Below are 23,121 nucleotides of genomic sequence, written 5' to 3' on the forward strand. Positions count from 1 at the left end.
GTTTCTGAAGGGCTTCATGCACATAAGGCTAAAGGAGAAGCATTACTGACAACAAAGCTGGTAGGTCAGGCTTCTGACAGAAATAAGGAGATGATCTGGTCTTGGTTAATGAAGGATGACGTCTCAAGTGTTGGCATTTATGGGATGGGCGGTGTCGGAAAAACATCACTGGTGACGCATATCCATAATCAGCTGCTACAAAGACCAAGTTCTTTCAATTATGTGTTTTGGGTTACTGTATCACAAAATTTCACCATCAGTAAATTGCAGTATCTTATTGCCAAAGCTATTAATTTAGACCTTTCAAATGAAGAGGATGAGAAGAAAAGAGCTGCAAAGTTGTCTAAAGCATTAGTTGCCAAGGGAAAATCTGTTCTCATTCTAGATGATTTATGGAATCATTTTCTGCTAGAAATGGTGGGCATACCTGTTGAAGTTAACGCGTGCAAGTTGATTCTCACAAGTCGATCGTTAGAAGTTTGTCGGCGGATGGGTTGCCAAAAGAGCATCAAAGTAGAACTTCTTACTAAAGAAGAAGCTTGGAATTTGTTCGTGGAGAAACTTGGGCAGCGCCATTATGCTGATCTTTCTCCTGAAGTCGCAGACATAGCAAAATCTGTTGCAGCAGAATGCGCTTGTCTACCACTTGGGATTATAGCAATGGCAGGAAGCATGAGGGAAGTGAATGACTTGTATGAATGGAGGAATGCATTGACAGAATTGAAACGATCAGAAGTTGGGGTAGAAGACATGGAACCCGAGGTATTCCATATTTTGAGATTTAGTTATATTCACTTGAATGACTCAGCATTGCAACAGTGTCTCTTATACTGTGCATTTTTTCCAGAGGATTTCACCGTAGATAGAGAGGACTTGATAGGTTATTTGATCGATGAGGGAATAATTCAACCAATGAAGAGCAGGCAGACAGAATATGATAGAGGTCAGGCTATGCTTAACAAACTTGAAAATGCTTGCTTACTGGAAAGTTATATAAGCAAAGATGACTACAGATGTTTCAAGATGCATGACTTGATTCGAGATATGGCTCTTCAGAAACTGAGGGAGAAATCACCAATCATGGTTGAAGTTGAGGAGCAACTAAAAGAATTACCAGATGAGGATGAGTGGAAAGTGGATGTCATGAGAGTTTCGTTAATGAAAAATCACCTCAAGGAAATTCCCTCTGGCTGTTCACCAATGTGTCCCAAGCTTTCAACATTGTTTTTATTCTCAAATTTCAAGCTAGAAATGATTGCGGATTCCTTTTTCAAACATTTGCGAGGGCTCAAGGTTCTTGATCTATCAGCCACCGCTATCCGGGAATTGCCAAGTTCCTTCTCCGATTTGGTGAATCTCACTGCTTTATATCTCAGAAGGTGTCACAATCTAAGATATATACCATCATTAGCAAAGCTTAGCGAGTTGAGGAAATTGGATCTCCGCTATACTGCACTTGAAGAACTGCCTCAAGGGATGGAAATGCTGTCCAATCTCAGGTATCCTCTTTTTTTTCCTTCTCTTTACCCTCTTTTTGACTGTGAAATACTTCGATCAAAATTCATTGATCTGAAATAGCAAACATCATACAGGATAGAATGACTGACACCATTTGGACCATCTGCTATACCATCTCAGGTATCTTAATCTTTTTGGAAATAGTCTTAAGGAGATGCCTGCTGGTATATTACCTAAGCTCTCACAGCTACAATTCCTTAACGTGAACCGGGCGTCCGGCATTTTCAAGACGGTACGAGTAGAGGAAGTAGCATGCTTGAAGAGGATGGAAACTTTGAGATACCAATTCTGTGATCTTGTTGACTTCAAGAAGTACCTCAAATCTCCAGAAGTGAGGCAATATCTGACCACATACTTCTTCACAATAGGACAACTAGGTGTGGATCCAGATATGGATTCTTTACTTTATATGACACCAGAGGAAGTCTTTTATAAAGAAGTTTTGGTTCATGATTGCCAAATCGGTGAAAAAGGAAGGTTTCTTGAGCTCCCAGAAGATGTTTCATCTTTCTCAATCGGAAGATGTCACGACGCAAGGAGCTTATGCGATGTTTCTCCATTTAAACATGCAACTTCACTGAAGTCGTTGGGGATGTGGGAATGTGATGGGATAGAGTGCTTGGCTTCGATGTCAGAATCCTTATATTTGAAAGCCTCGAATCGCTATACCTTAAAAATTTGAAGAATTTTTGTGTCTTCATTACAAGAGAAGGAGCTGCCCCACCATCATGGCAATCTAATGGTACCTTCTCTCATCTTAAAAAAGTGACAATAGGTGAATGTCCAAGTATGAAAAATCTGTTCTCCCTTGACTTGTTGCCAAATCTCACAAACTTGGAAGTGATTGAAGTTGATGACTGTGACCAAATGGAGGAGATAATAGCAATAGAGGATGAAGAAGAAGGCATGATGGTTGAAGATAGCAGCAGCAGCAGCCACTACGCTGTTACCACTCTCCCAAATTTGAAGGCTTTGAAATTAAGCAACTTACCGGAGCTAAAAAGCATTTTCCACGGGGAAGTGATTTGTGGTTCTCTACAAGAAATTCTTGTGGTTAACTGCCCAAATCTAAAGAGGATACCACTCTCTCATCGCAACCATGCTAATGGCCAAACAACACTTCGAAAAATCCAGGCATATCCAAAAGAATGGTAGGAATCGGTGGAGTGGGGCAATTCCAACAGTAAGAATGCCCTTGAACCCCTGTGTGTGTTTCGGGAGTCTTTATATTAGTAGTGGGAAGAGCAGGCAGGCAGGCAGGCAGGCAGGAAGTTCAATAAAATGCATTGCCAAGATGGCACGTCTCTGAATCTGCATCGTTTTAATTCACGTTTGTAGAAATCTTCTTCCTCATCTGTTTCATTTCAGTTTCTACATTGTTAGTATTTCCAAGTGCCCACCTCTATTGCCTTTTCCATTTTATCACTCCTCACTTCCATTTTCACCATTTTCCTTCAGTTGCGACTCTAGAATAATCACAAGAAACCATAGAATTGAAATTTGTGGAGAAGGTGCAAATAAAATTGGGAAGAGATGCAGATAGCCTGGAAGAAATTAAGCATTACAACAAAGACAATCAGCCAAATGTGAGGAGGGAACAGAGCCTCTGGAGAATTTACGGTGTGAAGGCATCAAGAATCATTCTGGGAACTGAAAAAAAAATTGTTTTGGGTATTGCTGTAAAATCTAATATTCCTTAGCACTACTGTCTTATCAAGTTAAAAATCTTCCTGCATCCTAATGTAAGTTATCCATTGTTCTCTATTTTTACTACCTTTCAATATTATTTTTGTTGGGATATTGCCATTTAGTGGCAATACCCCACCACTAATTGTGGCTTAGTGGAAGCATCACTAATGCCACAATTAGTGGCATGATTTCGGGACCTATTGTCCCCTTTGATTGCTGGAGAAAGTTGACCATAAAATGCCTATAAAAGGAGGCTTATATTTGAGAGAGGGCAGAGAGAATTGTAGAGAGTGAGAACGTAAGAGTGGAGAGAAAAGAGAGAGTTGCAATGACAGCAGCTGTAAGAGCAGCAGATGTAATCCTCCTCCTCCATGTATCTCTATATCTAATAAAATGGATCTCTCCCGTGGATGTAGGCGGATTTGCCGAACCACGTAAAATATTGTCTCAGTGTGCTTTACCCTCCTATGAGCAACTATCAGAACACCACCGGTCCGCGCATGGGGTGCCGGAATTCCCCAACAATTTTTTTTACTTGCAATGTGTATGCAAGACTCTGTACCTGCTTTCGAAGAAAAACTGTAATGTGAACCGATGCTGAGAAATGTGTCATGTTTTTATCAATGAATTTCAGCTGTTCATGTATCAAGCAAATGAAATCTACTAGTAAGAAGACAATATACTAGCAAGGTGGAAGAAAGGATGTATCTAAGGAGGTACACTGGATGAAACGCCAAAGGAGTCTCGCTTGCAGGCTGCTTAGTTCTGTAATTTCGGCAATATCATTACTGTCAACAAACTGGTAGCAGAAATTTCTTTTTTTTGAAGAAAAATAAACCACATCCTGTATGATAACTAGAGTCTCAACTCGAGAGTTTTTTACATGGAGTAGATGCATTATAAGTGGGGGAACGTACCGATTTCATAAGGTTGATCGGGAGAGGTGTGAACTACATATGCTTGAGCAGTGTTAGAATGGGATAATATATCAGCTGACACGAATAAAGCATCTCTAGCTCAAAATGGGTTTCAGATACTCCGAAGAAGGATATAATATGGAAGAGAAAATAAGATTGAATTCTATAATCCATTTTTGTTAGTAATTTAATTTCAAATTACATGTTTATGTAAAGATTTAGTGATCATGAAGCTTGGACTTTGTTCGTGGAGAAACCTAGTCTTGATGTTGAACTTCTATAGATGTTGTAGATATTGCAAAATCTATTGAAACAATATGTGCTGGTTTGCCACCTGGGATAATAACAATGGAAGGAAACATGAGGTAAGTGGACGATATAGGTTAGTGGAGTAATGCATTGGAGAAATAAAAAGAGCAAAAAAATTAAGGAAGATGAGTCTGTGGTCTGGTCCGAGGAAAAGAAATAAGAATTCCCTTGCCAAAAGTTTCTCTGGCTTTTCGTGTTCTCTCCTCCACCTCCTGTTCTCTCTCTGTTTTTTATATATTCAAGATGTTAAAGTTTAGTTATATGAGCTTGAACGATTCAACATTTCCCACTCAATTGCATCGACTTGCAGTTCTTATTGTCGGGCTCTATGTCGGATCTGGTATGCCTTACTACATTATTACTTTGGAGGTGTTAACAAATGAGATGTGTACCACCATTAACAAAGCTTAAGGCGTTGAAAAAGTTGTAAAATTGCTTGAAAGCATGAAATCCTTGTCCATTCTCAGGTATCTTGACTTGGATTACAAGAGTTATCAACTAGTATATTAATTGATTGATCATTTTATATAAAAACTATAATTTTATAAAGTTTGTTTTTTAAATATATTTTATGAGTCAATATATATATATATATATATATATATATATATATATCTTTGTCCAACTTGTTGGTAAAAAAATAGACTCCAATCAAAATCTCAAAAATTTATTGTTTACATAGCAGTGAGTGATTCTAAACAGTCATGTGTGAGTCTACCATAACTAAATGAAGATTTGTCTCAAAGAGATTATCGCACTTGACATCGCGTCAACCTTTAAAAATTTCAAAAGCAAAAAAAAACAAATTTCTAGCATCTTGTTCTTAGATGGAAAATGTCTTATTTAAGGAGTTGTCGCCTAGTATTATGGTCACTAGGAACCCTAACTGATCAACAAAAATTCTTTGGTACGAGACTAGTTACGCAAAACGGAAGATATTATCACCTCTTAAGCGTCCTACCTAAGGTAGGTTGCATTTATGGTTTTATCTTAAATTGCTAATGGTTTATTGTATTATGCTACCAATTGTCTACTTGTAATATTCCCGACTCTGGCGCCAGTAAATAAACCAATAAAATTTGAATTGAAAGCAAAGCATACATATTTTTTATTGTTATTTTTATAAATATATATAAAAAAGACAGTTGTGTATCACATACCAGATTTACATTTCACAAATCAAATATACAGTAAAATCGTCGAAAAAAGCGAGAGGCACCCACAAATAAATTAGAAAGGGTCCACAATTTTTTTTTCAGAATTTTCTAATATCCAAAAAGGCTTGTTTAGCTAGATATTAAAACAAATGGGGAGGAAAACATAAAAATATGTTTTGCCAAACACACCCTTCATCCAAAACAAATTGGACCAGTTGGGCCTGAGGCCCAAGCCCAGCCCGGTCACAACAGGTTTTTGTTCTCTTTCTCTTTTTTTTTTGGGCAGGGTGGATCTAGCCCAGCCGTACAGGCTGGGGTAGACCCAGCTTGCCCGACTTGGCCAGTGACCAGCCTAGGCACTATTGCTTGTCATGCATGAATTATTCATGCATGCTTGTAACAATGCTAGGGTAATTAAAAAGCAAAAACGAGGGAAAGTCGTGAACTGACCATAGTTATTAAACCCGGTCCGAGGGTTGATACGACCAAGGGGTCGGGTCCCGGGTTTTATGAGTCAACCCAGAAAATTTTTTTAAAAAATAAAGTTTTAATATTTTATATGAAAAAATTAAGAAAAAATCCATATAAATATAAACTATACATATTGTAAATAATGAAGTTTTAAAAAATATTTTTAAAAGTTTTTATCCCATATTAAAAAGATATTATGTTAAGCTTTTAAGTTGAAGTATTTAAACCAAAAAAATTTCTTATTCCACATTGAAAAAACATAACTTTTTTCTTGTGAACATAGAGTATATATACTAATGTGTTTCAAATTTCACATTGAAAAAACATAACTTTTTTCTTGGTAACATAAAGTATATATACTAGGGGTGTTCAAAAAAACCGATTAACCGAGAAAACCAAGAGAACCGATAGAAAATTAACCAAGATAGAAAATCGATTAAACTAATTTTTAAAACCATAAAATCTTGCCGATTCGGTTTGGTTTCGGTTTTACCATTGAAACCGGTGAACCGAACCGGTCCACCCATAAAATAAAGGTAATAAGCGACCTAGTATAAATTATACAGTAAACCACTAAACCTAACCCTAATTGACATTTTCTGAAGCCGCCGCCCATTCCAGATACGATTTATCACATTCTTCCTTTCCCCTTCAATTTTCATCCTCCCTGCGTCTTGCCCCCTGCATCTGTCTCTTCTTTAGTTGACCAATAAGTCGACAACCCACATCTCCACATCCATCTAGTATACTTGTAGCCGAACAAAACCCCTTGGCTTCTCTCTTCATTTACAGCAGAAGGAGAGGGCTCCTCCATTAGAGAAAAGGCGGCAAGGTAAAGTTTATCTTCGTGTCCTTGTAAGTTGTAACATTTGTTTCAAACTTTGATGCTTCTTTAACCTCTGCTTCTCCTTTTTCTATCCTCTTGCAACTAGGGTTTTTGCATCTTTCTTCAGGTTCACCCCCCTTTCCCCACCCTCTCTCCTTTCTGTTGATTTGTGTTGATATTGAGTTCTACTTGTTACAGTATTTCTGCTTGATTCTCAATCTGTTTTTTGCCTAGTCCATTACAGTATTTCTGCTTGATTCTCAATTAGTCAATTGTAGTCAGTAGGCCTATTACAGTATTTCTTTGATATGTATTATCAATTATGGTTGTCGGGTGTTATGTTAGCTTCATTAATAAGTTAAATATGTTTTTTCATGGTTGTCGGGTGAATTTGTTTTATCAAAATGGATTTGAACAGTGTTCATAGCTTTATTCAATCTGTTTTTTTGCCTAGTCCATTATAGTGTATATGGTATTGGTTAATATGGTTATTGGTTAACATGGAAAATCAGTATATGGTTACAGTATTTCTACAATGAATTGATTTTCAATTTGTTTTTTGCCTAGTCCATTACCGTGTATATGATATTGGTTAATATGGTTATTGGTTAACATGGAAAATCAGTATATGGTTACAATATTTCTGTAATGAATTGATTTTCAACCTGTTTTTTGCCTAGTCCATTGCAGTGTATATGGTATTGGTTAATATGGTTATTGGTTAACATGGAAAATCAGTATATGGTTATAGTATTTCTGCTTTATTCTCAATCTGTTTTTTGCCTAGTCCATTACAGTATTTCTGCTTGATTCTCAATCTGTTTTTTGCCTAGTCCATTACACTATTTATGCTTGATTCTCAATTAGTTAATTGTAGTCAGATGTTGATTCATGTTGTTTTTTTAATTTCAGATGGATAATCGAGAAGATCCTACACCAATTGAATCCATTACCAGAAAATAGATAAATACAAACAGAAATACCGAGGGAATATTTCCGTAGGTAAATTTCTGAGGGATTTTACCGAAGGAATTATTCCCTCGGTATATACCGAGGGAATTAGCACGGGGAAAAAAATTAAAACAAAGCAAAAAAAAAATGATGACGTGTCATTTTTACCAACGGAATTACCGAAGGAATATTTCGTCGATAAATTTGTTGGTAAACTGTGAACACTATTCATCATGTCAATTGCAAAGGGAATCACCAACGGAATTTTCCGTCAGTATTTTCCAAAGAGCTCCAGAACCGTTCACTTTCCAATTGCACTGTTAATTGTTATTCTTTAAAAAAAAACACCAACGGATTGAAAAGTCGTTGGTGTTATTTGACGGTTTTCTGAAAAATTTCAATTAATTTAAAATTTTCATTTAAATATTATCGACGAAATCACCGACGGATTGAAAAATCTTCAGTGATTGTTGGCGGTTTCTAAAAAAAATTTATGAAATTGAAAATTTAAATTAAATATTACAAACGGAATTACCGACGAAATAATTAAAAAATATTAATATTTAATTATCTGTCAGTAATTCTGTCGCTAACGCGCCCTAATAAAAAGTCTGAATCCCCTTATTTCACAAGAAACAGACTCATTTCTTCTTCTTCTTCTTCTTCTTCTTCTTCACTATATATAAAAAACATCAATATCTATTTCTTTCTCTTCTCTTCTATCCTCATCTCCTTCTCTTCTTCTCCATGCTTGGGTATGTCTTCTTTTTCTTTCTTCTTTTATCCTCTTAGTTTTTTTTTTAATTAATATGCTTTACGAAATTTGTTTTCTCTCCTTAGCTTCACTTGCAACTACATTAAAGTAAGATTTTTATTTTTTCTTCTTTTTTCATGATTTTTTTCACTATATTTTATTTTATTTTATTTTAATTTTTTTTTGTTCTTAATAATTGTATAAATGTTGTTGTGAAATTTTTTTTTCATACGAGATCAATTTTTAGTTGATTTATTTATAGGATTTTTAAATTTTGAGCAATTCCAACTTCATTTTTTTTCAAATTGAATTTTTTTTAGTTGAATTTTTTTTTCATTTTATTTATTTGTTGCAAATTTGTTTGAGTTGATTTTCTTATTCTTTTTTCCAAGCATTTTGAGTATATATTATAGAGTGTTGATTTATGTTAATTTAATTATTTTATAATATTTTAAAATGGATTTTAAAAAAAAATTTAAATAATTACCTACGGAATTACCAATGGTATTTTTCGAGGGATATACCGACGGAATGAAGCGGGTAATATTTTTTTTTATTCGCCTGTTCTGTCAGTAAATCCGTCGGTAAGAATATTTTTTATTACCAACGGATTTACCAATGGACAAAAAATTACCGATGAAAGATTCACCAACAGAGCATTTCCGTCGATGATTTCGTTGGTAAATCAATTACCGACGGAATATGTGTCTTACGCCAATGGAAAAATCCCGTCGGTAAAACTGTTAAATCTTGTAGTGATCAAGTCCTTCAAGTTCGGAACCCAATTCTTTGCCTATTTCAGTTCCAGTTCCAGTTGGTACTTCTAGTACAAATAGCAACACTGATAGTAAAGGTAATCCAACTTCTAAATCTAATAAAAGAAAAACATCTCAAATTTAGGATCACTTTAAAAAAACTAGATGGTAATCTTAAGGCTCCTAGGGCTGCATGTATGTATTGTGGAAAAGACTATGCATAGCATACTATACTTAACGGGACTAGTAACATGTGGAGTCATCTAGGTGTATGCAAAAAAAATTCTTTTGTGATTGACTGGAAACAAAAAACTTTAGTCCTAGAACCTAGGCCTATAATAATGGGGGGTAATAATAGAGAGGAAAATCCGGTGACTATTAAGGCGGTGGGTTATAGTTATGAAGAGTGTAGGAAATCCCTAGGAAAAATGATTATACATGATGAGCTACCTTTTAACTTTGTTGAAAACCAAGGATTTAAATCATTTTGTCAAGTAATGCAACCTAGATTTGATGTTCCTTCTTGTTTGACGATTTGGAGAGATTGTTTGAACATTTATGTAGATGAGAAGGAAAAATTAAAGAAAGCTCTTAAGGATCAACGTGTATGTTTAACAACCGATACTTGGACATCAATCCAAAATATTAATTATATGTGTTTGACTGCCCATTGGATTGATGAAGGTTGGAACTTGAATAAAAGAATTCTAAACTTTTTTCAAGTTTCTAATCATAAAGGTGAAACAATTGGCCAAGCAATTGAGAGTTGTTTGTTGGAATGAGGAATTGATAACATTTTAACAGTTACAGTAGACAATGCAAGTTAAAATAATTTGACAATAAAATATCTGAAGAAAGTAACAAGTAATTGGGCAACTAATATATTGTCAAATGACTTCATGCATGTTAGATGTTGTGCACATATTGTTAATCTTATTGTATGTGCGGTATTGAAAGATATTGATGATTCAGTTGTTAATATTAGGAATGCAGTGAGGTTTGTTAGATCTTCTCCTTCTAGACAACTTGTTTTTAACCAATGTGCGGAGAGGTTGAAAATTGGAAGTAAAAAATCTGTTTGCTTGGATGTTGCAACTAGATGGAACTCTACATATATGATGCTAGATGCGGCTCATAAATTTGATGTGGTTTCTATGAGGTTAGAAGAAACCGATCCTAGGTATTTGAGTTACTTTGAGGTTGATTCAAAAGGAAAACAAAAAACTTAGGTCCTCCTACTTTAGAAGATTGGGAAAAGGCTAGATCTTTTGTCAAGTTCTTGAAACTATTTTACACGGTTCATTGAAATTTTCTGGCTCATTGTATGTGACATCTAATTCTTTCTTCCATGAATTAATTTCCATGCACACAAGCATATCTCAATTTTGTAGAAGTGAAGATGTTTATGTAAGTAAAATGACCAAGAATATGATGGCAAAGTATAAAAAATATTAGGGGGATCAAGATACACAAATTTTTTTTGTTATATGTGGCTGTTGTGTTAGATCCACGTTTCAAATTGAAGTGTGTGAGATTTTGTTTTGGAAGATTGTATGATGTTGAAGAGGCTGAAAATTTTACAATTAAGGTTAAAGATACTTTGCTAAGGTTGTTTGAGCATTATATGAATGTTGATGAGAATGTTGAGGTTGTTCATAGTGTTGGAACTAGTATAAATGAAAATGTTAATGTTGATGTAATGGTAGTAAATGATGATATGTTGGATGATTTAGCTTCTCAATTCAAAAAACATTTAGAGGAAGAAGGCGGTGTCTAAAAAAAAAGGTTGAGAGGTATTTGGGTGATGATTGTGAGGATCCTAATGATTTTAAATTAGATATTTTGGGTTGGTGGAGGTGTAATGCTACAAAATACAAGATTCTTTCTAAGGTGGCACAACACGTGTTAGCTATTCCGGTATCTATAGTTGTTTCTGAAGCAGCTTTCAGTACTGGTGGTCGTATTTTATATCCATTTCGAAGCTCTTTATCTTCATCGACGGTGTAAGCACTGGTTTGTTGTCAGAATTGGTTGAGTTTAGCATAAATTTCAATCAACATCAGAAACTTCATGAATTATATTGAAAATTCTGCGATGATTGAGTCAGGTAATTTCTTTTACAAATTTAAATGTAGTTATTTTATAATATCATTTATTTACATATGTTTAATCTAACATTTTAATTTATGTTTTTGTAGAATTTGGTGAAAGTTTAAAAATCTCAATTGTTTGTAAGTTGTATTGATGATGTTTGTGCAATCCTGGAATATAATTGTTTTGGGTAATTAATTTACTTTACCTCATTAATTCATTTTAAAAATTTTTGCATTGCTAATTTTTTTAATAGTCTAACTGTAATATGTTGCTAATTTGCTAGTATTTCTTTATAGCATTATCCTTACTGGATCTTTTGGCTTTTGCTGTTGCAGGAAGTTTTGGATGCTGTTGTAGTGCTGGTGCTGCATTTTTTTCTTCAAATTATGCCGGATGTTTATGATAATTTATTACTGGTTGCTATTTGCTAATGTAAACTTCTTTAGTGTGAACACCTCTTTTAATTTGAGGTGCCCAAATTTGATCATGCATCTTGCATTGATTTGAATTTTCATAGCTTATTTCTTTGCATATTAAAGATGATAAGATAGCAAGATGTGAAGCATTTCAAATTTATTGTTACTATAAGCATTTCAAAAAAAATTCAATATTTTAATTTCATTAAAAAGCTTATAACAAACTAAATCAAATTAGAACATTTTAAAGAGTTTTGATTAGAAAGCCTATATAAACTTAGCCCAACAAGAAAATTTAAAAGCCCAATTTAATCTAAGCCCATTAAAAAAAAATTCAAAAAGCGCATTAATTTAATTATTAGGTTTCCCGGTTTTTTAGCTAAAAAATCGGATTCAACCGAACCGAAACGGTTTGAATTTTTAAAACCGGTTCGGTTCGGTTTAAATTTTTAAAAATATAAGTTACTCGGTTCGGTTAGTTTTTATGGTTCAAACTGAACTGAACCGAACTATGAACATGCCTAATATATACTAATGAATTTCCAATCTCACATTGAAAAAAAATAACTTTTTTCTTGGGAACATAGAGTATATATACTAATGGGTTTCAATTCTCACATTGAAAAAACATAGTTTTTTTCTTGTGAACATAGAGTATATATACTAATGTGTTTCAAATTCCACATTGAAAAAACATAGTTTTTTTTCTTGTGAACATAGAGTATATATACTAATATGTTTCAAATCTCATATTGAAAAAAGATAACTTTTTTCTTGGGAATATAGAGTATATATACTACTTAGTTTTCAATCCCACATTGAAAACTCATTAGTATATATATCTTGGGAACATAGAGCATATATATTAATGAGTTTCAAATCTCACATTGAAAAAACATAGGTTTTTTCTTGTGAATATTGAGTATATATATTAATGGGTTTCAAATACCATATTAAAAAGATACTATATTATCCTTTTAAGTTGAAGTATTTTAACCAAAATTTTTTTTATCCCACATTGAAAAAATGTAATTTTTTTATTGAAAATATGGAGTATATATATCAATGGGTTTCAAATCCCATATTAAAAAAAAAACACCGGGTCTCACCCGGGTCATGGGTCGACCCACCGGGCCGGTCTGGGTTTAATAACACTGGAACTGACCGGCAGCTGAAAACTGAAGACGATGGTGACGATCTGGCCAGACGATGTCCTATCCCCTTTTTCGTTGTCTCCTGCCTTTTTTGGTGTTCTCTGGATCCTCTCCCTCTCCGTTCTAGTTCTACTTCTTCTTTCTTGATCTCTCTCTCTCTCTCTCTGTTTTCCTTTGTTTCCCCTTTTGGTTGTGCGTTTGATGTGGCTGAGTCTGTGGTCTGGTCCGAGGAAAAGAAATAAAATTCCCTTGCCAAAAGTTTCTCTGGCCTTTCGTGTTTTCTCCTCCACCTCCTGTTCTCTCTCTGTTTTTTTTTATCCCCTGTTCTTCACCTTTTGTTCTCTCTGTTTCGTTCGCCTTCTTCGTTCTCGGTGTAGTTTCTGTTCGTGTGTCTCCGTCTGTTTTTTTCTGTCTGTGGTTTTCCTGCCCTGGTCTTTCTCTGGCCTTCATAAAGCCTGAGAATGCACCCTGTTTGTCCCTGTTTGAGGAAAAACAGGGGCTAACAGTCCTGCCATTGTAGGACTGTTGGTCATGGCATCGTGGCATTTGAAGATGGAATCGTGGGGCATGGTGGGCAGCTGAGCTAGGAGACGTGACCCACATTTTGTCTGTGCATTTCCTGCTGAACCGGTCTTCTCCAGGATGACGATGAATAGTGATTTAAAACGGCGGCGTTTTCTTCCATGGAAATGGCTGTTTTCAATTTGCATCCTGAACTTCACATTTAGCAATTGGGCTCCTGTTCAAGGAAAATCTCTCTTTTTTTAATTTCCTCACTAGATCAATTACAATTGAACCCCTAGATTTCAGTGTCATTTACAAAACAGTCCATGGTTTCCAAATTAGTCAATTTAGTCTTTAATTAACTCTTCAACTTTTAATTCTTTCAAAATTATCCCTGGAAAAATCAATTAACCCCCCTATAGTATCATTGCCTATTCACTTTGGTCCTTCTTGTAATTTCAATCCAAATCAGCCCCAAACTTTAGAATTTCTTCAATTAAGCTCTTGATTGCATTAATGAATTAAATCAAAGTTTAATTAAGTCCCCAAACTTATCAATTCTTCTAGTTTTTGACCAAATTGACTCCCAAATTTATAATTACATTCTTATTAGTCCTCAAACTTTCAATTTATGTTGTCTTGACTCAATTCTCAAATTATTTTTTCACTCATTCATTTTTTTGTTATTTATTTATTATTATTATTATTGTTTTCAAAAATTTAAAAATTGAGTTATGACAGAGATTACGTGGATGACCTAACAAATATATTTATAGACTAGCGAGATAGGTTTAGATTCAAGAGGGGGTCTGATCGTGCTAAATTAGAAAAACAACTTAAAAAAATAATAACTTTTGATTTGATCGTTGAATCATACTCAATAAGTTATTGTTATGTGACCAACGATATGATGGCATTCTAGGTTGCTATCTACCATGAACTTTAAATTTTGATTTACCAAGCTCTTTCTTTCAATTAAATATTCAAACATAAACATTAATTTGAACTATCTCCATGTTACCGCTGGAATCAATTGGTAAGCATATATTTTGATTTTATCTAATAATTTAAAATTTAAAATTAATTTTTTTTAATATGTTATTAGACGAAACTTTATTAGCCTTGATTTTTTGTGATTATTTAAAAAAAATGTAAACATAAGATAATTATAAGTTTAAACTTGAAAAGCTTTTGTTTAAGAAAATTTATTAAAAAGTAATATAAAAATCATTCTTGACCTCACCCAATAAGATAAGTTTTTTAATTTAAAATAATTTTTTAAGCAATTTATCGTAAAGTTTAATTTTGGAATACTTGAGATGTAATAAAATCAATTAACTTTGCTCACAGTTTGTATAGAAGGGAGCCCGGCAAGCTGGGTGGGAATCAAATATACAAAAATAAAAATGGCAATGAACATGTCAGGCATTCACTAGCACTTCAAGTTGATCAAAGTTTATTAAATTTGAGTAAGTAGTCCTAATTCTGTTTTTCCTGGTCACCATTCACCTAATTAAATGATTAATAGTTAGCTAATTGCCCATGATTTAAAAAAAAAAAATTAAAAAAAATTTGGAAAAAGTCCAATCGCCTTAAATAATAGCATTATAGTAATAGGTAATTAGCCAAATAATTCTTCATAAGCCACCGGTTTCAGAAGACTTGCGGTGCCATTCAAGAAAGTCATGGACAACTAATAGAAACATGAAAAGTCATCGCCTAACATTATTTCTTGGACGGTGGCATCAAACTCCTTCTGCTTCAAAAAGTCGTGATCTAACATTATTCCTTCTTTCTTTTTATCTCAAGGAACATTTATCGTCATATATATTTTCATATTTTCTTCCTCCAAAAATAGTGTGATCTAGTCAGATTTTCTTCGAATTTTGAGGTTCCTGATTTGATCAAAGGGCTGCTAAACGATAATCCGTGAATATTTCCCTTATTTCTTAACCATTACAAATGTATTAAATCTTATTTTCACTACTAGAATTCTTAGAAATACTGAAAGAAAATTCCGTTGGTATTTATACTCTTATTAAGTCAGTAATAAATTTACCGACGGGCTCACATACAAAAATGCTTCATCCGTAAAATTTTCATCGGTAATTTTTCGTTTGTCAATAATAAAATTACCGATGAATTTACTGATGGGAAAAGTGCTCCAAATTTTTTTTTACCCGTTTCATTCCGTTGGTATTTCCCTCGGAAATATTGCTATATAACTAATAAAAATACCGTATGCAATTTTGTCGGTAATAAAACAGTGGCACAGTTACATTTGCAGTAATTCTTTTCCAAATATCTATAATATACTGATTTTAAACTTAATCTGTCGGTAATACCGTTAGTAATTCCTTCAAAATATTTTTAAAAAATCGATTTAACAGAAGTAGAAAATAATTAAATTAATATAAATTAACACTTCATATTACTCAGGAAATGAGTTGCTTGGAAAAAAGTAGAAAAAAATCAACTCAAACAAATTTGCAACAAATAAATAACACAAAATACAAACAAAAGCAACAAATAAATAAATCAACTAAAAACATTTTCCACCTAACCTAGAAAACCTATTTCAAAACCCATAATCTATCAATAAATAAAATAATTTAATTGAAATTAAACAACAAAATTGAATAAAACAAATCCAACAAAATTGATCTCATATGAAAACAAATCCCACAACAATATCCATACAATTATTAAGAACATAAAAATTTAAAAAAAAATAAAAAAACAAATATAATGAAAAAAAAAAGAAAAAAAAAAAAGAAGAAAACATCTCACCTTAATGTAATTGCAAGTGAAACTAGGAAGAGGAAAAAAAAACAAATTTATAAAGTATGTTAATTAAAACAAAACTGAGAAGAGAAAAGAAGAAAAGAGGAGAAGACATACTTGCGCGTGGAGGAGAAGAGAAGAAAAAGAAAGAAAGGGACGTTGGTGTTTTTAACATAAAGGGAAAGGAAGAAGAAGAAGAAGAAGAAGAAGAAGAAAAGGCGCATCTGTTATGAAATGAGGGATTCTAGTCTTTTTATTAGGGGATTTTATTGATGGTTTTACCAATGAATAATTAAATATTAATATTTTTAATTATTCAATCAGTGATTACGTCTGTGATATTTAATTTAATAAAAAAATTCAGAAACCTTCCAAATATCACTGAAGACTTTTCAATTCATCGGTGATTCCGTCTGTAATATTTAATTTAAAATTTTAATTTAATAAAAAAATTTTAGAAACTTTTCAAATGTCATCGACGACTTTTGAATCCGTCGGTGATTCTATTTGTAATATTTAATTTAAATTTTTTAATTTAATTGAAAATTTTCAGAAACCCTCTCCATATCATTGACAACTTTTCAATCCGTTGGTGATTTTTTTTGTAAAGAACAATAATTAACAGTGCAATTGAGAAATAAACAGTTTCAGAGCTCTCAGGAAAATACCGACAAAATTAATCTATTGGTGATATCCTTTGTAGTTGATATAATGAATAGTGTCAGGGAGAAATGAACAGTTTATCAACGAGTTTACGAACGGATAATTACATCGGTATAAATAATACGTCATTGTACTTTTTTACTTTGTTTTAATTTTTTTTCTCACTATAATTATCTTGGTATATACAAAGGAAATATTTTCATCGGTGTTTATTAATAAATATAATAAAAAAATATTATGTTGGTAAAATTTATTGTAATTTATCTATGATAATATTTTATCAATATTTTTATTTTTATTTATTAATTTTATGATAATGTTGAGACAGAGCGAGCTTTCATCTCATAAAATTCTGGCTGTTATCAATTGTTATGCCCATGGTTATGTTAACAAAAGACAGGTGGAATTCGAAAATGGCAGGCGCCTGAAATTAGATATCATGAATGCATTTTGTACAAGTAGAGTTTGGTAATATACTAGAATTGGATATGACATTGAATGGATCAATTAATTACCCTTTTTAAATGCATTTTTCATTTTATCTATATTTTGTGAGATTGGAAAATTTAATAAAAAATGAATAACATTATAAGAAAAAAAAACAATTAAATTGTCATGAAAAACTACAAAAAAAGTTAAAAAATAGTATTTTAAAGTTTGGTAGTGGTTGCTTTTTAAACTGTTTTTTTACTTAAAAATATATCACAATAACATTTTTTATTTTAAAAAATTATTTTTCTCAAATCACAGTAATTCAAAATGACTAAAAAAATAATTTAAAATAAAAAAATTTCTTAAAATATTATTAAAATAAAAAAACAAACAATTATAAATTACCATCAATCAAGTATAAGATAGAGATTGTGATCTTATGTTTTGTCCGAATTGCAGCCAATACTGATATTTTTTGTCGAGACTTGAGTAGCCTTCTGGGCCACGAAAAGCCACCAGACAAAACAACACATGCAATGTTTTTTATTTGTCTATAAACCGTTGACGATTGGCCATCGTTTGAAGATCACTGCTTCCCTAACTCCTGAGTTTCTTCTACGCTCCACTAAACTCCTTTCCTAGCTGTGCGTGCCACATTCTCTTCTCCCTTCATCACTGCTTCTCTAACTCCTGAGTTCTGATTAAGTCAGATCATCGTTTGAAGATCTTGTTGGGCCAGGTAAGCTCCATGTTCTCTTTTCTCTTTTCTCCAAGATTACATGTCATCTAGAATTCTTGCAAGTTACTCTTTTTACCCTGATATTGTTCAGGAGTTCTTGACTTGATCAGATCAGAGTTCAGGACATAGTTTCTTGCTCATTGTGTTCTTACAAGCTACAGTAAAGCGTGAATTAAAATTCTCAAAAAAAAGAAAGAAGAATTAAAAGTATCTTATTGAGCTTTACAAACAATTTACTGGTGTCATTAATCTAATGTGTGATTCAAACAGACTGCGTGCTTGAGGGACTAACATATGGGACCTTCTTGTAACTCTTTGATTTTGTGTGTCGCTGCTCAGGACCTAATTGGCATATTCTCATCTAGTTTTTGGCTAATAGTTGATCTTACCCTTTATGATGGTTCTCGATTTCCTTGTGTTTATCTTGGAAAATGTTCATCTAGTTTCTGTATGTATGTATGACATCTTGGTATGGCCTCGTATAGAATACTTTGCTTCCTTTTACTGATTCTTTTTGGCTCTGAACTTCACTTAATTCTTTCTTTCTCTCAAAGCAGGACAGGAGGTCTCCTGGTTGTCGACCAGCTTGGCACTGGTTCCTTCTTCTGTGTGCTAATCAAAATCCTTGAAGACAATATAATGGACCAAGTATGTTTTCCTTTCACTTTTGCTTAATATTGTTAGTGCTATGTTCTTGTTATATTTTACTTGATCATGCTTAAGAAAGCAAGAATCTCCAGCTTGCTTTTTTGTTTAATCCAACAATTTCCTATTGGTACGAGCTTTGAGTCGAGGTTTATGCTATCAGTCAATCCAATGGTAGCAACTCGCCACGATACAGCTTTCTGCATTATCTAATACGAACATTATAGATAGTTGAATGAGATGGCAAGTTAAAAAAAAAAATCACTCGGTGTAAAGAGAATTTCATTCAATTGGACTCTAAGATTTTAGCCTTAAGATGAGAGGACCAGAATTGTAAGTTTAGTAAAATAGCAGCTGTTTTTGAAAATTTTAGCATTAAGATCTTGTCCAATTTTCTTTGGGTCCTTTTAGTTTGAAAAATATATGATTTAGTCCAAGACTTTATTATATTTACATTTCAATCCATAGGTTTGAGAGATAAAGAGAAAACATCACACATTAAATTAAATGATGAAATAGAGAAAAGATTATTGGTTGGCCATATTTGGATAGCAAAAAAGGTTTATCTCAGTGTCGACTAGTTCTATTCAATGATATGAATTTCATTGAAGTCTTTTTAAATTTTTATATTGTTTTAAAAAGTATATCAAGGTTGATTATGGGTTTTTGGATTGTTTTGTATTTTTGAGTTGATAGATTAATTTTTTAAGATTTTAAAGGTTTTTATTAAATGTTTTTAAGTAAAAATGGATTGAATAATGGTTTTTAGGTCAGCCAGCCAATTCTAGTGAGTAAATTCTTGGCATTGGACGACTCTTTATTTACTTTGGCTCTATTTCTTTTACTTCAATTTTATTTTTACCCTTGTATGTTTCCCGTCATTGATCTTTTATCATTGGCTTTTTGGAACAATAGCATATTTATATCCAACAATTTCCTATTGGTACGAGCTTTGAGTAGATGTTTATGCTATATGTCAATCCAGTGGAAGCAACTCACCACGGTACAGCTTTCTGCATTATCTCATACGAACATTATAGATAGTTGAAAAAAAAACAAAAAAAACTCACTCGGTGTAAAGAGAATTTCATGCAATTGAACACTAAGATTTTAGCCTGAAGATGAGAGGACCGAAATCGTAAGTTTAGTAAAATAGCAGTTCTTTTTTAGAAATCTAGCCTTAAGATTTTGTCTAATAGTTTTTGGTCCTTTTAGTTTGAAAATTATATGATTTAGTTCAAGATTTTATTTTATTCATATTTCAATCTTTAGGTTTAAGAGAGAAGAAAAAGTCACACGTTAAATAATGAAATAAAAAAAAAGTTGTCAATTGGTTATATTTCAATAACAAAAAAGATTTATCTCAGTGTTGACGAGTTCTATTAAATATGTCTAGTAATGTTAAAAAACAAAATACAACATCCCCTATTGAGTCTATGGTTAGTTTATCTACACATCTTTTTTTATTAAAAAAACAAATACATTATTTACTAAAAATCCACCTATGGACCTTGTTTAAAACAGAGAAGGAAAAGATTTGTCATAATTGTATCTCATTGAATGAGTTACTGCCGCTTATATACAAGTGTTATCCTATAATTATGCTTAGGTATATTAGGAATATGAATTACAATAGGAATAGATATTCTTGAAAGCACATGTTTACATATTTGTTTCCTAACCCATTACGTAAACATTAGAATATTATTGATCATTTCTTAACACTCTCCCTTAAGTTGGAGAGTGAATGTCGAGAACTCCCAACTTGCGAATCATGGTAGAGAAAATCTCATTTCCTAATGGTTCAGTGAATATATCCGCAAGTTCATTTGTCAAAGTAACGAATTTGGTCATGACTGAACCATCCTTATTTTATCCCGAATAAAGTGACAATTCATTTCTATATGTTTGGTTCTCTCATGAAAAACTGGATTAGCTACTATATGTAAAGTTGTTTTGTTATCATAGTGTAGCAATGCTGGTTTTGGATGCAATATCTATAAGTCTTTTAACAATGAACGTAACTAGATAACTTGCAGCATGTACCTGTCATGGCTCTATATTCGGCTTCTGTTGAGGAGAGTGATACTGTTTTCTGTCTTTTTGATCGCTAGGAAACAAGTGAAAATAAAAAAACACAATAACTGGTAGTGGATCTTCGAGTCATTGGGCAACCAACCCAATCTGAATCACAAAAAGCTTGCAGAGACAAATCATTTTGAGAAGAGAAAAACAAACCCTGTCCTAGAGCACCTTTTAGATAACACAACACACGTAAGACAGTTTCTATGTGTTGTTTGTGTGGCGCATGCATATTGACTTACCACAATACATAATACATAATATCTAGTTGGGTAATAGTCAAGTAAATTTGGCGTCCCACAAGTTGCCTATATTGAGATGGATCTTTAAGTAAATCACCTGCATCTGAGAGCTTTGTGGTTTGTTCCATAGGAAAATTCACAGGTTTAGCACCCAAAATCCCACTATCCTTCTGAATTTCCAAAGTGTACTTTTGCTGTGAGATAAAAATACCTTTTTTGTGAAACGACTATGCAGAAATCACCCAAATCTTTAATTTGGAAACGACTATGCAGAAATCTCTTAAGAGTGTATATAGGCTTGAGGTCATTACCTGTGATGAGAATGTCGTCAACATATATCAATAATGCGGTAAAGGATTTGCCATTGCGACATGTGAATAATGAATAATCTGCTTTAGACTGAATATATGTGGCAGCTTGAATAGTTATAGAGAATTTGGCAAATCATTAGCGAGAAGCTTGCGTTAATCCATACAATGACTTATTGAGGTGAAATACCAAACTCTCCCCTTGTTGCTGAAGACTATGAGGTGGACATACATAAATTTCTTCATGAAGATCACCATGAAGGAAAGCATTGTGCACATTTAGCTAGTGAAGGGACCAATTCTATGTTGCTGCCAGAGCCAGCAAACAACGGACAATAATCATTTTAGCAGTAGGAGAACAGGTGTCATGGAAATTGATACCTTCCAGCTGTGTGTAACCCTTGGCCACCAACCGAGCTCTATGATGCTCGATGGTGCCATTTGAATGACGTTTGATTTTGTAGATCTAGCGGCATCCAATTGGTGTCTTTCCATGAGGGAGAGAAGTGAGGGACCAAGTGTGGTTAGCTTCCAATGCTGCCAATTCAGATAGCATGGCATCTTGCCATTGTGGAAGGGAAGCAGCTTCTGTATAAGAGCGGGGCTCAATGTCCTGACTAATGGTGGCAATAAAGGAGCAATGTTGTGGTAAGTAGCGATGGTAACAAAGAAAATTACAAAGAGATTACGTTGTACTTGTGGTGGGACCAGACGATAAAGTTGGCGATGGTTTGGGAGACGTTACTAGGTTGCAAATATAATCACGTAAAGCTCGGGGAGGGCTATGATGTCACTGGGAACGACGTAAAGGCTACACATGAAGCATATAAGAATGTGACTAAGTGATATTGTTGGGAAAAGAGGGAAACAAATAGGAGGGACTGGAGTGGGAGACGCAGAAGGGGAGACTAGGAAGTCTGCAGAAGGAGGATCTAATATGGAAAGAAGAAGGACGGGTGTGGGAGCTGTAGATACAGTTGATGGTACATGAGGTGCAGGAATGGTTGGAGATAATTTGTAAGGGAAAATGTGTTCATGGAAAACAATATCACGGCTGGTGAAAAATTTATGGGTGGTAAGGTTGTAGAGCTTGTAAGCTTTTTAGTTGATTGAGCAACCAAGAAAAACACAACATTTAGCTCTAGGAGCAAATTTATGTGTGGCATGCACTTCCCTAGCATATGCAAGACAACTGAAAACCTTAAGATGGGAGTAAGTAGGGACCTTGCCGTAAAGTCTTTTAAAAGGGGTTTGATGAGAAAGAAGTGGTGTGATACGACCAAAATATTGATGTCTTCTTCCAAGTGCAAAAATGTCAAAGTAATAAATAACCCGGCAGAACCGGGGTTGAACCACAGGGAGATTAAATAATAATAATAATAATAAGTTAAAGAGATTTTTGAGATATGAGATTAATGTGAGGATTAAACAATGATAGAAACAAATGTCAAGGTTAGAGGATCAACTAATGGTATTTCAAATAAGTATAATATAAACTCTTTTATTATTCAACTGGAAACCACACAAAGAGGAGGTTCCAATTGGATGATTTGTCACTAATAACTCATTATAAATTATTAACATGATCATATTAGTTATCTTATTTAAGTAATACCAATACTTTTAAATATTGTCAGGAATTCATGATGATAACTTATGTTAACAACAAATCAAGTTCCTTTCATAGTATAGGTGTCGGTTATACCATACA

General features: G+C 33.4%; 1 protein-coding gene and 1 long non-coding RNA gene across 6 annotated transcripts in view; both read left to right on the top strand.

Annotated features, from left to right (window-relative positions):
- Positions 1-2,480, top strand: LOC133698563 (probable disease resistance protein At4g27220). The gene is made up of 2 exons (XM_062121536.1): positions 1-1,499; positions 1,639-2,480. The coding sequence occupies exons 1-2, from the start codon at positions 91-93 to the stop codon at positions 2,198-2,200; spliced, it is 1,971 nt and encodes a 656-aa protein (XP_061977520.1). The 5' UTR covers positions 1-90; the 3' UTR covers positions 2,201-2,480.
- Positions 2,481-17,872: 15,392 nt separating this feature from the next.
- LOC133687833 (uncharacterized) overlaps positions 17,873-23,121 on the top strand; it is a 45,479-nt gene continuing 40,230 nt past the window's right edge. For 2 of the 5 annotated variants that reach the window (XR_009841049.1, XR_009841046.1), the window contains exons 1-2: positions 17,873-18,133; positions 18,691-18,781. This is a non-coding gene — a long non-coding RNA (uncharacterized LOC133687833). The remainder of the gene's footprint in view (positions 18,134-18,690; positions 18,782-23,121) is intronic. The other 3 variants (XR_009841048.1, XR_009841050.1, XR_009841045.1) reach the window with 3 other exon arrangements.

The sequence above is a fragment of the Populus nigra genome, chromosome 1 (assembly GCF_951802175.1).
Source record: "Populus nigra chromosome 1, ddPopNigr1.1, whole genome shotgun sequence".
NCBI lineage: Eukaryota > Viridiplantae > Streptophyta > Magnoliopsida > Malpighiales > Salicaceae > Populus > Populus nigra.

Bases quoted from the DNA above. Each gene is read 5' to 3' on its own strand.
- LOC133698563 (XM_062121536.1), top strand. From the start codon at position 91: ATGATCTGGTCTTGGTTAATGAAGGATGACGTCTCAAGTGTTGGCATT. The intron at 1,500-1,638 runs GTATCCTCTTTT...ATACCATCTCAG, and splicing joins GAAATGCTGTCCAATCTCAG to GTATCTTAATCTTTTTGGAA.